This window comes from Eptatretus burgeri, chromosome 6, assembly GCF_056783735.1.
Source record: "Eptatretus burgeri isolate ZD-2024b chromosome 6, Ebu_testis_v1, whole genome shotgun sequence".
In the NCBI taxonomy this organism is placed as follows: Eukaryota; Metazoa; Chordata; class Myxini; order Myxiniformes; family Myxinidae; genus Eptatretus; species Eptatretus burgeri.
In genome coordinates, this window is record NC_140966.1 from 77,232,970 (window position 1) to 77,246,960 (window position 13,991).

The 13,991-nt window shown below is 42.9% G+C and overlaps 1 protein-coding gene across 1 annotated transcript in view; it reads right to left on the bottom strand.

The window, feature by feature from the left end:
- The window catches only part of SLC30A7 (solute carrier family 30 member 7), a 97,352-nt gene that overhangs the window by 51,885 nt on the left and 31,476 nt on the right, over window positions 1-13,991 (bottom strand). The window contains exons 6-7 of the mRNA XM_085885748.1: window positions 8,485-8,628; window positions 3,718-3,765 (exon numbers count right to left, since the gene is read on the bottom strand). Of these exons, the coding sequence (XP_085741874.1) occupies window positions 3,718-3,765; window positions 8,485-8,628 (192 nt within the window). The remainder of the gene's footprint in view (window positions 1-3,717; window positions 3,766-8,484; window positions 8,629-13,991) is intronic.

Here is a 13,991-nt window from a genome sequence, read left to right on the forward strand (position 1 = left end):
AATGATTGATTCCATAACGTTGCTGATGATTGGGAGAAGGCTGATTGGTCTGTAGTTGCAGGGATCTGTTTGTGCATCTATTTATGCAGGGCGGTACTGTTTGCTGATTTCCAAGCAGATGGAAGATGACCTTGAGCAAATGAGAGGGTGAATCAAACATAGAGAGGGTGAGCAAGAACAGAGGAACAGGTTTTTAGGACATGTGGGCTGATGCCATCTGGACCGGTTGCAGAATCTGAGTCGAGGTTTGACAGCAAGCTCTCCAGTTTGTCAGACGAAAAGGACACAGAGTCCAGGGACAGTTGGGTGCAACTGGGTAAGGTGGGTACAGAATGCAATGGGTTTCAGACAAGATTTAGATGCAAACACCGAGTTTAGGCATTCAGCCTTTTCATGTGCGGTGTCAGCAGTGTGGTCATTTGAGGTAAGGGAGGGGATGGAGGGGGAACATACACCAGAAACAGATTTGATTAGGTTCCACCAGGATTTGGAGGAGGGATAGAGGTTTGAGAGTTCAGACTTGAGATTAGAAAGATGTTGTTTTCTGGCTCTCCTGAGGGTAGACACACTTGTTCCGAGCTTTATGGAAGCAACTAAGATTATCGTCAGTTGGATTTGCTTTCCATCAGGCAAAGGCAAATTTTTCAGGACAACTTCCTCACCACAGGCTTCAGTGAATCATGGGCACAAGGAAGGGTAGCACAACTGAAGATGAGAGGGGATAAATCTGTGCATGAGGGAGAGCAAGCTTCTTTGAAAGAATTCCCAGGACGAGTTAATGTTTGAGAAGTTAGCGATGGGAGACCAGTCTTGAAGTTTGATGGCTGCTTGGAGACCCTGCCAGTCAGCCTGAGTGAAATGCCAGACTCGATGGCACTGAGCTGTTTCTCCAATAACAGCCAGAAAGATGTCCACTTTGACAAGCATGTTGTCAGAAGAACCGATTGGAGCAAAGGAAGAACAGCAGATATCTTCAGGGAAATTTGTAAAAATCAGATCCAGAAGAGAAGGAGTACCATAGGTTGAGATCCGGGTCGGGAGGTTGACGGATTGAGTGAGATGTACTTTGTCTTTACGACAAACATCCTTTTTAAGAAATATCTTGCTTTATTTAAAAAGAAAAAACATTTTTGCGTTGCAGGTAAAACCCTGAAGATTTGAATGATGGAGCATTACGACATGCCAACGTGGATTAAAATTGTAGAACTCTATTAAATAAGGCTCTGTTATTGGCACTCAGCAAGCATTCAGGAGGGAACTTACAAGCAGGGATGCTCAATGTCGAAGCACCATTCTCTCCTTTGTTTGAAAATTTAATGAAGATGGTGGCGTTCGTCCATCTAAGCACGTGAGATGTCATACAGTGAGGACACAAGGGATAATTACTGAAGCCATCACTGCTATTGATGACACATTGAAAGCAGGAATTAACAATGTACTAGTTCGATGCAGGGAGTGCATCAATTATAATGGACGGAATTTAAAAGATGTGACTTTTAAGTAGAGCTTGGTTGTGTATCCTGCTCTGATGTCACACAATCTCCCATAATCGATACTTCACTTTCATAGACCAAAAACATGATTTACTTTGTTCAGTCTTGTTTTATTACAGAAATAGATGTGTCAGATATTACTGCCACAGCCTGTATATGTTATAAACAATCCATATACAGTCTACATACAATGCGATGGCTAGAAATATTGGACAGACAATGGGATACATCATTCATGCATAAAGACTCATTTAAGCACCTTCATTAGCTAAAGAAAATTGCAGCCTACATCGAGGCTTAACAAGTTGAGACGGCTCTTATCCGTTAGTCTGTGGGGAGCATAATAAGCATAGAATGCCTCACGTCTGCTTTCCTCCAAATTTCGTTCAGTTTAGTGTTAAACAACAGCAGTGACTACCTTTTTAAACAATCTCATACTTTGGACAAAATTGACTGAATAATGCAGTTTGTGGTTAAAATACTTTATACTTCCAGTCGGTGTGCCCCAGGAAAAGCTATTTATACACCTTAACATGGAGTTTGTCTAAGGCGGAAAACCCCGTTGGGGAGGGGGGCAACTCAAGACGCTACAACCTCCGTCCTCTGACCCCTAGTGCCCCTGGCAAGTTTGGTTGAGATTGGATAAGTAACGACCAAATGTATCATGGTCAGGTAGACAGATACCAAATTGCATTTATTTTTTCTTCCAAGTAAGTCAATTATTATCTTTTCAGTGATTATACGGTTTTTTATTATTCTCTGACAGAAGGAACCCTTGAGAATAAAGTGTGAAGGACATATGGATGTACGCTGCTAGTTTTAGTCATGGATACACAATACACATATTCCATCCATCCATTGGGACCATACTCTGTGCAGAGCATTGGTGCTGCCGAAGCAGTCTCCTTGGCTAATGGATACAATCCTGGACGGGTCGTCACTCCGACACAGTATACTAGCATGCTGGCACTCATTTTGCTGACCTCGAAAGGATGACAGGCAGAGTTCACCCCACCTGGTATTAATTCAACAGCCGAGTGGGGTTTGAACTCAGGATCATAGGATCCCAAGCCCACCACCCTAACCATTAAGCCAATACCAAGCATATACACGTATTACAAATGTATAAATTATTACTTACGAAATCTAAAGATTTCGTAAGTATATTGATCACTTCCGTCCTCTGTCTGTGTGTTTGTTTGTTTGTTTGTTTGTAGGCATGATAACTCGAGAACGGAAGAAGCTACCAATGTCAAATTACATCCCGTGATTCAGGAGGGTGATGGCTAGCGCTGATTAGATTTTGGTCAAAAATCGGTCAAAGGTCAAGGTCACAGTGAGGTCAAACATCCAAAAAAAATATATAACTCGAGAACGGAAGAAGCTACCAATGTCAAATTACACCACGTGATTCAGGAGGGTGATGGCTCGCGCTGATTAGATTTTGGTCAAAATCGGTCAAAGGTCAAGGTCACAGTGAGGTCAAACATTCGATTTTTGATGGTTTGGTACAGAATCATCGTAGAAACTTCTGGTTTGCATCGCTACCTTCTCTAGAGACAGCTTTTATTAGACAAGGTCAGAGGTCAAGTTGACGATTTCGTAAGTACCAGTCTATGACTGCTTATTGTTTGATTGACCACAATAACGGCCCAGGCGTTTATCAGTCGGTTTGAGGGGGGCGGTGTTTTTTGGAAGAAATATGGTAAATTCAGTCTTTTAGGTTTACTTCACAGTGTTATTTTACTATGTCACATTTCTGTTGATTCTGATGAAAAATTAAATTACATGAAAGAATACCCTCTGAACATTTAATAAAATCAAATTAAATCCACATATTGACACGATTGATAGAGAATCAGGTTTAGTCAATGTAAACCCCACCATATGTGGTCACTCCTAGTCCCGATAGCCAGGAAATTATGTTCGCTGAAAATTCAAATGGAGATGAACAATTATGAAAAAAATCAGGCATGCGAGTATATAAGTCAAAGTTTGCACAAGACAGCTTGCACCATGTTGTTGTACATTTCTTCTGCCATTGAACAAGTCTCTCATCAGCCTGGCTCAGGTGTAGTCAATCAGGAAATAGAGGTATGGATGATGGCTGGGTTAGTTGATTCTTAACCGTTACAAGACTTTCTTGAAATTCTCCAAGAAAAACGTTGCTACAAGCTCATCTCAAACCACCTCAACACTCGCATCCAAACACATACTTCCTCACCTTGCAAAATCAGTTTGTTGGAAGTAAAACTTCTATGGGATTCTCCACCTGGAACCAAAAAATAGCTATTAAAAAAGGGCAAATTAAGTAACTTATCACAAGTTGAGTATACCCGAAGAAGCAAAAACAGAGTAGCATTTTCAACCCCCAAAAACAGATGTAGTTGGGAAATGCATATACAGTAAATCATCAAATATCACAGGAGTTATGTTCCTCGGTTTCGAGAAAATATGGAGGGAGGAGACGGCAGGTAGAAATAAACATAGCACAATTGAAAGAAATATTTATAATAAATATAAATCATGTGAACATTGAAATAAACATGTAAATAAAATAAATACAGTATAAAATAAATAAACACAAGACTTTTACCTTTTAATTAATGCCAAAATGGCGAGGTGAGTGAGGATAAAAATATTACGTACTCTGCCATAAGTAGAACACACAATAATTAGCTTGGGATGATGATGATGATGATGATGATGATGATGATGAAATGGGGAATAGAAAGGGGGATTCACATATCCGAATAGCAGCATTGGCTTTGAGACAAAGTCGTCTGCTGCATCGCCACATAAGAGAAGGGTAAGACGATCCTTAGCCACCTTGAACCCCAAAGCAGATCTTTCCTGCTTGGACAGGAAAGTATCAGATGGCATCTCCTTCCAGAACAATCCCATCTCGTCGGCGTGAAAAAAACAACAAACCAAAGCGAAGGCATAAATACCTTCGCCTCAATTCGTTTCATGAACTGGGGTTGGTAGTTTTTCACAGCATCGTGGTCTGCCAATGATGCTTCCCTGACCAATTTGACATGGAGGCTGAATCTTCTTTTAAAGTCCTCAAACCCACCCTTGCTGGTGTGTAACTTGTGGATAGCCATGGGTGAGCTGGAGCCTTTGGCCTGGATGCCTCATGGAAATGGTGGTAAATGCGCAATTATTTCTCCCATATCACAGGTTCACTCACTTGGTCCTCAATACAAATACAAAAAAGGCATTTTTTTTCTGTGTTTGGTCCTCAATACAAATATCAAGCGCTTTTTCCATCCTTTTGACTCAAGGATCACGGGTCTGGAATGAGACTTTCGCTTTGCGGAGCATTGGTGGCAACATTTGCACTGATATTTGACTTACTCTTATGGATATACTGCACAGTAGATCAATTGATACTGTAACGGTGCCCTACAGATGCCTCATTTTCACCTCCAGCTGATCTAACAACTAATTTTTTTTCACCCATCATCATAACCTTTCTCTGCCTTTTGACACAACCAATTTTGTGTATCTATTACGTTTGGGCGCCATTAAAAACAGTGCATGAGAAACAACAAAAGTCTCGTAATGGGAGGTAATCATATACGTGGACGCAAACGATGACTCATCTCAGCTCAAAAACCGTGATAGGCCGAAATGAAATGCGATAACTAAATTGGAACGCAATAGGTTGCCTGCGATTGGTCAAAACCCATGATATTTGAGGGTTTACTGTATTCAAAATGGAAGCACCACCAAGGAGTATAGCTTATCAGCAGGTACGGATGTTAAATACCATCCCGAGAGGGAGGGGGCATATCACGTGATTGCACAACTCAACACTTGGAACAAAATGCCTGCACAACAATCCAAGCTGAAGACCACTCAGTGGGTGACATGACAGACACGAGCCTTGCTTGATAAGGAGCCACACAAACACAGGAAGGCGGTACCTTCAATTTTGAATTAGAAAGTTATTTTGTGAAAAGGAAACAAGACAGCAGAGGACATTTTTGTCACAGCAGCTAAATTTGTAGCGTCTGGATTGAAATAAACTTCCAACATTTGTTTCAATAAAGGGGCCAAATGTAAAATATCTGAAAGTAATGACAATACTGGTGACACCATAGTCCTACAGTGAGACAGAAATGCTTTGCTCTATTTACAATGTGGCTGTCGGATGAAAATCAGCTCCTTATTTGTACTACATGACTAAGAACCGATATTTATTTTACCCCATGCTTGTCTCATGCTTAAATAGAAAAACACCAAGTGCCAAAGCATTGTTTTTATACCCTACAATGAAATGCGTGAGCCAAACGAAGTTTGGAATCCTGCAATGCTCACTCAGTTTTCATCCTTTTGTATCCAAACTTTACTTCTCACATGATTAACAGATTCCCCAAATATGGCTTTTCAAAGAGTACATCTCACCACTTTGCACCAGAATCCCTGCATCACATCTGGCACTTGATGATGCAGCAGAGGCCAAAGTTTTGAGGATCAGCGGATTCTCCAAAGAGGATGCCGTGTACAGGTTTCTCATGCACGACTGGCAGATAGTGGGCCTCAATGTTTCTTCGACTCTATTCTGGCCTTGCACCATCAGCACTTTTGATCATGCATCCCATTCCAGCCTGGATTGGTCAAACATGCACAGTGTCCATCACACTCTTTGTTTGTGTGCACGAATCCAAGTTCACAGTTCGCCTCCATTCCCTTGTCTCCCCCTTGTGGAACAATCTTCCAGCTTGTGTACAGTCCTGTTCCTCCGATCAGTTAACTTATCAGCTGATCGTCACCTTTTTTCAAACCTTGTTTCCTTCTCAGCTTTATGTTTTCTAGCATTTATTTTTCTTGATCAAGGCTACAATATAGAATATCACACAAACACAAGAGAATAGCTTTTTGTAAAGTGAAAAGAATGTAACATTTCAAATTTAATTAATCGACAAGGTTTACTGCAGGGTTTTCATAAAAACTAGTCATGGAAACCTGTTGCTTCAGACAGGTTTAATCAAAAGATAGCATGTTGTACTTCACAAACGTATTACATCATATATGTGTCATTCTGTGATATTACATCAAAAGTCTATCTGTGATTGTCAATGAGGATATAACATGAAGTAAAACATGCAGAAATAGGAGATTTTATAACAAGTAATGGCTGTTGTTGTAGCTGTGGTGGTTGTCTGTGTGCTCCTTCCGTGTACTTTATGTTTTTTTCACATTACTTCGAAAAATATTACTACATATAATTTTGTGTGCTCCTCCTGTGTTCTTCCAAAGGGTTCCTGCTGTCATAGAATGATAAATGTTACCATTGGAACTGCTTCATGAAGCTCCCATATAATAATATAATAATCATTCCTTTCATGCCGTGAAGCACATCGGTCTTGAGGCAGTTCTTTTTGTCGAAGGTGACAATTCCCTGGACGGGTCGCACTTTGATGCAGGAAGCTCCCATTCCCACTTCTTCTTCTTCAATGACGGAAAGAATGCTTATAAAACAGGCACCTTTGAGATTAAACTGACACCAACTTTTGTTGCAGGTAAATAAATTATTCACTTTCTGACCAAGTCAATTGATTAGCTTTCCCAATACATTTATTATATTACTGTCAGACCCCGCTATTCGCGGGTTTGCTATTTGCGGACGATAACATGCGACCTGCTCCTGCATTCACGGCCCTGTGCTTCGCACATTTGCAGTTTTTTTTCAGGTGTATTTGCGGGGTTTTTTTGCGGGAGTATTCACGGTTTTTCAGATTTCCCCTCATTAATCACGAACCGCCAGGAACTTATCCCCTTTTTTCCCATTGAAACAATGCACCGACATTTGGGGATTCGACATTCGTGGCATTTTCCAGGAAACTATCCCCCACGAATAGTGGTGTCCAACCACTGTAAAAGTGGAATTTTTTCTTTCTGCATCAATTTTCGTACTTCTCTGTTGCAGCAAATTACAGTACCAGAGTGCACAATAATTTGCACGTGTCATATACACCCAGTTGCCAGTCGTGCTGTAATGAAGAGCAAGCAATGTGCTTAGCCAGCATGTGTAGCATAGGCCTACACGGTGCGCAACTGCGTTATTTGAAGCCGATTTTAAAATCAGACAAACTTCAATGCTTCCACAAACTTGCAAGCTTGGATAAAGCAGAGCTTGATGCACCATCTGTTCAGACCACTAACGAGGAAATATTGAAAGCTAGTGTGGGAGTAAGTCCCACACTACCTTGTGGAGATAGCAATGCCGAGGCTGGAGATTGCAATTAATAAAAATACCCAATGCTCCAGGAAAGGATGAATTTACAAATCTCTGCATTCAATTAACTCTAGATTTGATGTGTTTTTCAGTACTTTCCTGTCTTATTTGGCAATCCGGATTTCATTGGTTCCGTATGATTTACACCAGGTTTGTAAACCTCAGTTTATAATAAAGTATGGTTTTGACCCTGTTTCTCTTCAATTGTGGTGACACAGTTTTTTTCTTCCGATGTAAATGCTCGGTGAAGTTTCACAAGGTTAATTAACATCATTGCGATTTCCATTTGCCTTGTGCAAACTCCAAAAAAGTAAAAATAAAAATGTGCGAACATGTTTTCATATTGCTCAGCACGAAAATTTCCACTTCTACAGTATTAGCTTTCCAACAATACCATTTTTATTATTCTACGACAGTAGGAACAGCTATATTAAATCTCAGGGGATTCAGCATCGACACTGTATTTAAAAAAAATAATAATAATAAACGGATCCATCATCTCTCATAAATCCAGAAACACGGGCTTTCAAAACAGGCTTCCTTACAGTTAAAGGGATATAAATTTTAGTTCCAGGCTAACATAATTTTAGGGTATCATTTAATACTATTCTATAATAGCAGGAACCCTTTAGGATGAAACGTAGCACTATTTTATATTAAGCTTTAGTTTTACTTGAAACCACTTCAGCAAGACAAGATAAACTCTAAGGGAGATTCAAGAAGAAACAAAGATAAATGCCTGACCATGCTCATGACTGTGTCCATGCTCATGTCCATGTCCATGGGAATGTCCGTGGGAATGTCCGTGGGAATGACCGTGGGAATGACCGTGGGAATGACCGTGGCCAAAGTGGCTACCATTGAGACTGGAATTGCCGTGGTCATGACCTGGAAAAACAATGATGCACACAAGCAATCAGACCAGTGCAAGCCTCAAGTACCTTTCAGAAAAGCCAACTTTTCAACTCATCACTACCATAAAACACAAAACAAAGAGTACAATGAGGCCAAGTAACCACACCACCTCATAAAGGAGTGGCTGTGATCTCAACATGTGTTTTTTTAACCAAGAACACGGCATCCAGAAGAGCACGTAATTATAAATACATTCGTAAAAAGGTTAAGTGTGCAAAGGATGGTGCTCATGTGGGTAATAACATTAAGGAAGTTTTGGAGCAGCAGAAACTAGAAAGTAATACAATCACAATTAGACGCAAATACAAAATGTATATATATATATAATAATTTGATGCAAATGAGTCAATGGATACGCCTCCACCTGCATTAGGGGTAAACCCACGTTTGATCTCAATTAAGGGTCACATGAGAGGGAGTGTGGAGAAGAGAGACTTCTTCGAACTCGATTTATGGTCTGCATGATTTTCAAAGGGCATATGACCTTTGAACTGTTGAACCCATCAATGATTTGGTTCGTCTTGTATTAAAGTCAATACTAGTGCCAAAATTGGTTCAAATACCTTCAGTGGTTCACGAGTTATCACGGTAACAAAGATTTTCAATTAAAGGGCACAAGACCTTTGACTTTGTGGACCCAAAATCAAATTGGTCGATCATTGTTTGACAGTCTATACTTATGCAAAGTTTGGTTGAAAACCTGTGAGTGGTTCACAAGTTATCATGATAACAAAAAAACAGAACAGACGGACGGACGCATGGATGGAGTCGGACGGACAATCCGAAAACATAATGCCTCTGGCCTTCGGCTGCAGCAGCATAAAAATCCAGACAACCTGCAAAAGGCCTTTCTAGAAAAAGAAATAGTGAGGCACAGGACAGTCGACAATGGAGAGAGATAGCCAATGGGGAGTATAAATGACAGTACACAAAATACAAAACAGTTTGGTTTAGACATTAGAGGAATTGAAATATAGTGGATTAGGAGAGGGACCAAGAGAAACAGCGAGGAGACCAATGCTGGGAGAGACAAAGATAATAAATAGGCTTTGCAGAAGTAATGGAAAAGAGAAGTGTGGAAAGCCATTAAAAATTATGGATATAATATGAACAAAGGGAAGATGGCAAAAAGGGGGAAAAGAGGGTGGCAGAGAAACAAGGGAATAGGGAGGGGGTGCTTGTAAGGGAATAAAGGCCCGGTCACACCTTGACGTTTTAGCCAGCGATGGCAACGTATTAAAATGTATGTAAAACGCTGGCTTACGTTGAACTTTTGATGTTTTTCTTTAAAGATTCGGACGTATTCATAGCGACTTGGTCTTATGTATAACGCATTGGTAACGGACACAGAACGTTTCGTTGTGTTATAGATAACTTATACCAACGAATGCTGAACCTGTTGTCGGCCTACACAACCGATGCCCAACGATAGTCTAACTTAGGCATAGCGCGTTGCACGCATCGCCGACGATGTCGTGACGTAGCCTATTAAAAGGCTGACGCACAACGATTCGAATCATAACTGCCGTAGAAATGGAAGTGTCACCATCGCGGTCACACCTTGGCGATCTTGACAACGTATGCCGACCTAAGAAAAATGTGTCTAAAACGTTGGGGCACGTCAAATACGGTATGAGTAAGTTTGGTATACGTGAGTAGAACGCTAAAGTACGCCATCATACGTCGTAGTGAGTAGAGTACGTCAAGAAATTTTAAACATGTTCAAAATTTTACGACGTACTCGGCGTATGACACACGTTCCGCATGCGATGGGGATAAGTTTTACACACGATATGTGGATGCTTACACACACGTCCACAAAGGCTACTTATAAGCTACTCATAAGTCGAAACACGTCGCGGTAATGTCTTTTTTACGCGAAACCTATTTCTAACTTATGTTTGACGTGCTTTGAACCAATTCTTTACGTAGTCCCAACACACATCGACGTATGGAGACGTATTCCAATGACGTCTTCTGGTCGACAAAAAAAATAAATGAACGTGTTTCTAGCTTACAACTGCCATATAAAGACGTGTTCCCAGCGGTTTTGGGAATTGGTATATAAAAATGCTGCTCATAAAAGGGAAACCCAACAGTGTTTTCAAAAACCACAGTTTGCCATGGATGCTCGCTTTCCATCAACCATTCTTTTTTTCCAACTTCAGTGCCAACTCACCCCCCTCACCCCTCACTCTCACTCTCAAAGCAACCATCCCACTCTTCTCCCTCCAAGCCTCCCTCTCACCTCTTTCAAAAATTCCCCCCTCACCTTTCTCCCACCTTTCATCCCCCTCACTCTTCCTTCTCTAAGTTGCCCCCCCTCTCATCCACCAACCTGCCTCCCTCCACTGCCCTCTCACCTCCATCTTTTCACTCCACCTCCTCAAATCCTCAACTGCCATCTTCCTTGTCTCTTGTCCCCCCTCTCTCCCAGCACCACAGAGCCTTTTCTCCTCCTCATTCGGCCCCCTCCCCTCGCTATTCTGCAATACCCCACACTCCTTCAGCAACCCTCCTTACCTCCCCCCTCGTCCCTCGTCCTACCCTCCCCCGCCCCCTCCACCTCCTGCACCCAAAGCCTCCTCCCCTACCTCTTCATTAAAAGTGTGGACCTCAAATATCCGGGGCCTTCGCTCAAACCTTTCAGATCTTTCCATGCAGGTTGCCACTGACAAACCAGACATTATCTGCCTAACAGAAACTTTCCTCTCCCAAGACGTGTCTGACTCCCAAGTATCTCTCCCTGGTTACTCCCTCTTACGGTATGACAGACCTGAGCCTCGTCCTGGTGGAGGTGTTGCTCTCTTCATCAAAGACTCTATTCCTCACTCTCCCTGCACTGCTCTCACTCCCCCACACCCCCAGGAATACCTCTGGCTTCGGCTTCCCCTCCACTCCCACCTCATGTTTATATGTGTACTGTACCGTCCACCGAACAGTCATGACTCCATCTACACCTCACTATCCGAAAACATGGACCATCTTCTATCTTCTCATCCAAACTCTCTCTTCCTCTTATGTGGCGACTTCAATTGTCATCACGCCAGTTGGCTAGGTGTGGGTACCTCTCTCACCTGCCATGGGACATCAGCAAAAGCTTTCTGTGACTCATTGGGACTGACTCAATCGGTCAACTTCCCGACCCGGATCTCAACCAATGGTACTCCATCTCTTCTGGATCTGATTTTGACAAATTTCCCTGACAATATCTGCTGCTCTTCCTTCGCTCCAATTGGTTCTTCTGACCACGTCCTTGTTAAAGTGGACATCTCTCTGGCTGTTATCAGAGAACCACCTCACCGCCGTCTAGTCTGGCATTTCACTCAAGCCGACTGGCAGGGTCTCCGAGCAGCCATCAAACTTACAGACTGGTCTCCTATCACTACTTTCTCAAACATCAACTCATCCTGGGAATTCTTTCAAAGAAACTTGCTCTCCCTCATGCACAGATTTATCCCCTCTCGTGTTCAGTTGTCTTACCCTTCCTCCCGCCCTTGGTTTACTGAAGCTTGTGGCGAGGCAGTTGTCCTGAAACAACTTGCCTTTGCCTCATGGAAAGCAAACCCAACTGAGGGCAATCTCAGTTCTTTCCACAAAGCTCGGAACAAGTGTGTAGCTACCCTCAGGAGAGCCAGAAAACAACATCTTTCTCATCTCAAGTCTGAACTCTCAAACCTCTCTCCCTCCTCAAAATCCTGGTGGCGTTTAATCAAATCTGTTTCTGGTGTATGTTCCCCCTCCATCCCCTCCCTTACCTCAAATGGCCGCACTGCTGATTCCACACGTGATAAAGCTGAATGTCTAAACTCGGTGTTTGCAGCTAAATCTTGTGTCCCAAACCCATCACTATCTCTACCCACTTTACCCAGTCGCACCCAACTGTCCCTGGACTCTGTATCCTTTTCTCCTGACAAGGTGGAGAGCTTGCTTTCAAACCTCGAGTCAGATTCTGCAACCGGTCCAGACGGCATCAGCCCACGTGTCCTCAAAGCCTGCTCTTCTGCTCTTGCTCACCCTCTCTCTGTTCTATTCACCCTCTCATTTTCCCAAGGTCATCTGCCATCTGCTTGGAAATCTGCTAACATCACTGCCCTGCATAAAAAAGGTGCAAAAACAGATCCCTGTAACTATAGACCAATCAGCCTTCTCCCAATCATCAGCAAGGTTATGCAATCCATCATCGCTTCAGACATGAAATCCTTCCTCTTCTCCAATGGCTTGATTTCCAATCATCAATTTGGTTTCAGACCAGGTCACTCTACCCTAGATATGCTGCTTCTGCTCTCCCATCAATGGATGGAGGTCCTCAATGCCAGACAGGAAATCCGAGCCGTATCCCTGGACATATCACGTGCTTTTGACACAGTCTGGCACCCTGCCCTACTCACCAAACTCTCTTCCCATGGTATTCAAGGCCATCTCCACTCATGGCTCGCAGACTTCCTCTCCTGTCGCAGTCAACGTGTGGCCCTAAATGGAGTTCTTTCATCCCCTCTTCCTGTGCAGGCTGGAGTTCCTCAAGGTAGCGTTCTGGGCCCTGTTCTTTTTCTGGTTTTCATCAATGATCTCTCGGACTCTCTGGAAAATCCTCTATTTCTCTTTGCCGACGACTCCACCCTCTGCCGTACCATCTGTCATCCCTCAGACCGGCAAGCAGCAGCTTCTTCGCTCACTGCAGATCTGGATAAAATCACAAACTGGTCCAACACGTGGAACATGTCTTTCAATCCAGACAAATCTCACACTCTCACTATGTCTCTTCGAAAGGACCGTTTACAAAACCCCCCCATCCACTTTCTCAACAATCCTCTGGAAGAAGTCTTTTCTTTCAAGCTTCTGGGTCTCACTATCTGCTATGACCTTTCCTGGGAAAGTCACATTTCCAACCTTGCCTCAAAAGCCAGTCGCCGACTGGAAATCCTCCGTCGTGCAAAGTCCTTCCTCGGCCCTCTTGAGCTCCTGACCACTTACAAAGCTTTTGTCCGTAGCCTGATGGAGTACTGCTCTCCCCTCTGGGCTGGTGCTCCTGCCTCCCACCTTTCTCGACTTCACGCTGTCGAAACCAGGGCTTTTAAGATCATTGGCATCTCCCGCAATGAAGCTGAGTCTTTGGGCCTCTCACTCAATCACCGCAGGTTGGTCGCTGGTCTTTCTGTCTTCTACCGACTCCTCTCCAGCCTTGCCCCCCCTGCTCTCTCTGTGATTTGTCCCAACCACATTTCCACAGGGCGCTCAAGGTCCGCCAACAACCCCCTTCTGGTAAAAGTACGAAAATCACGAATCACTGGTCATGTTCAGTCTTTCATTCGTCTTTTTTCCCGCCTTTGGAATAA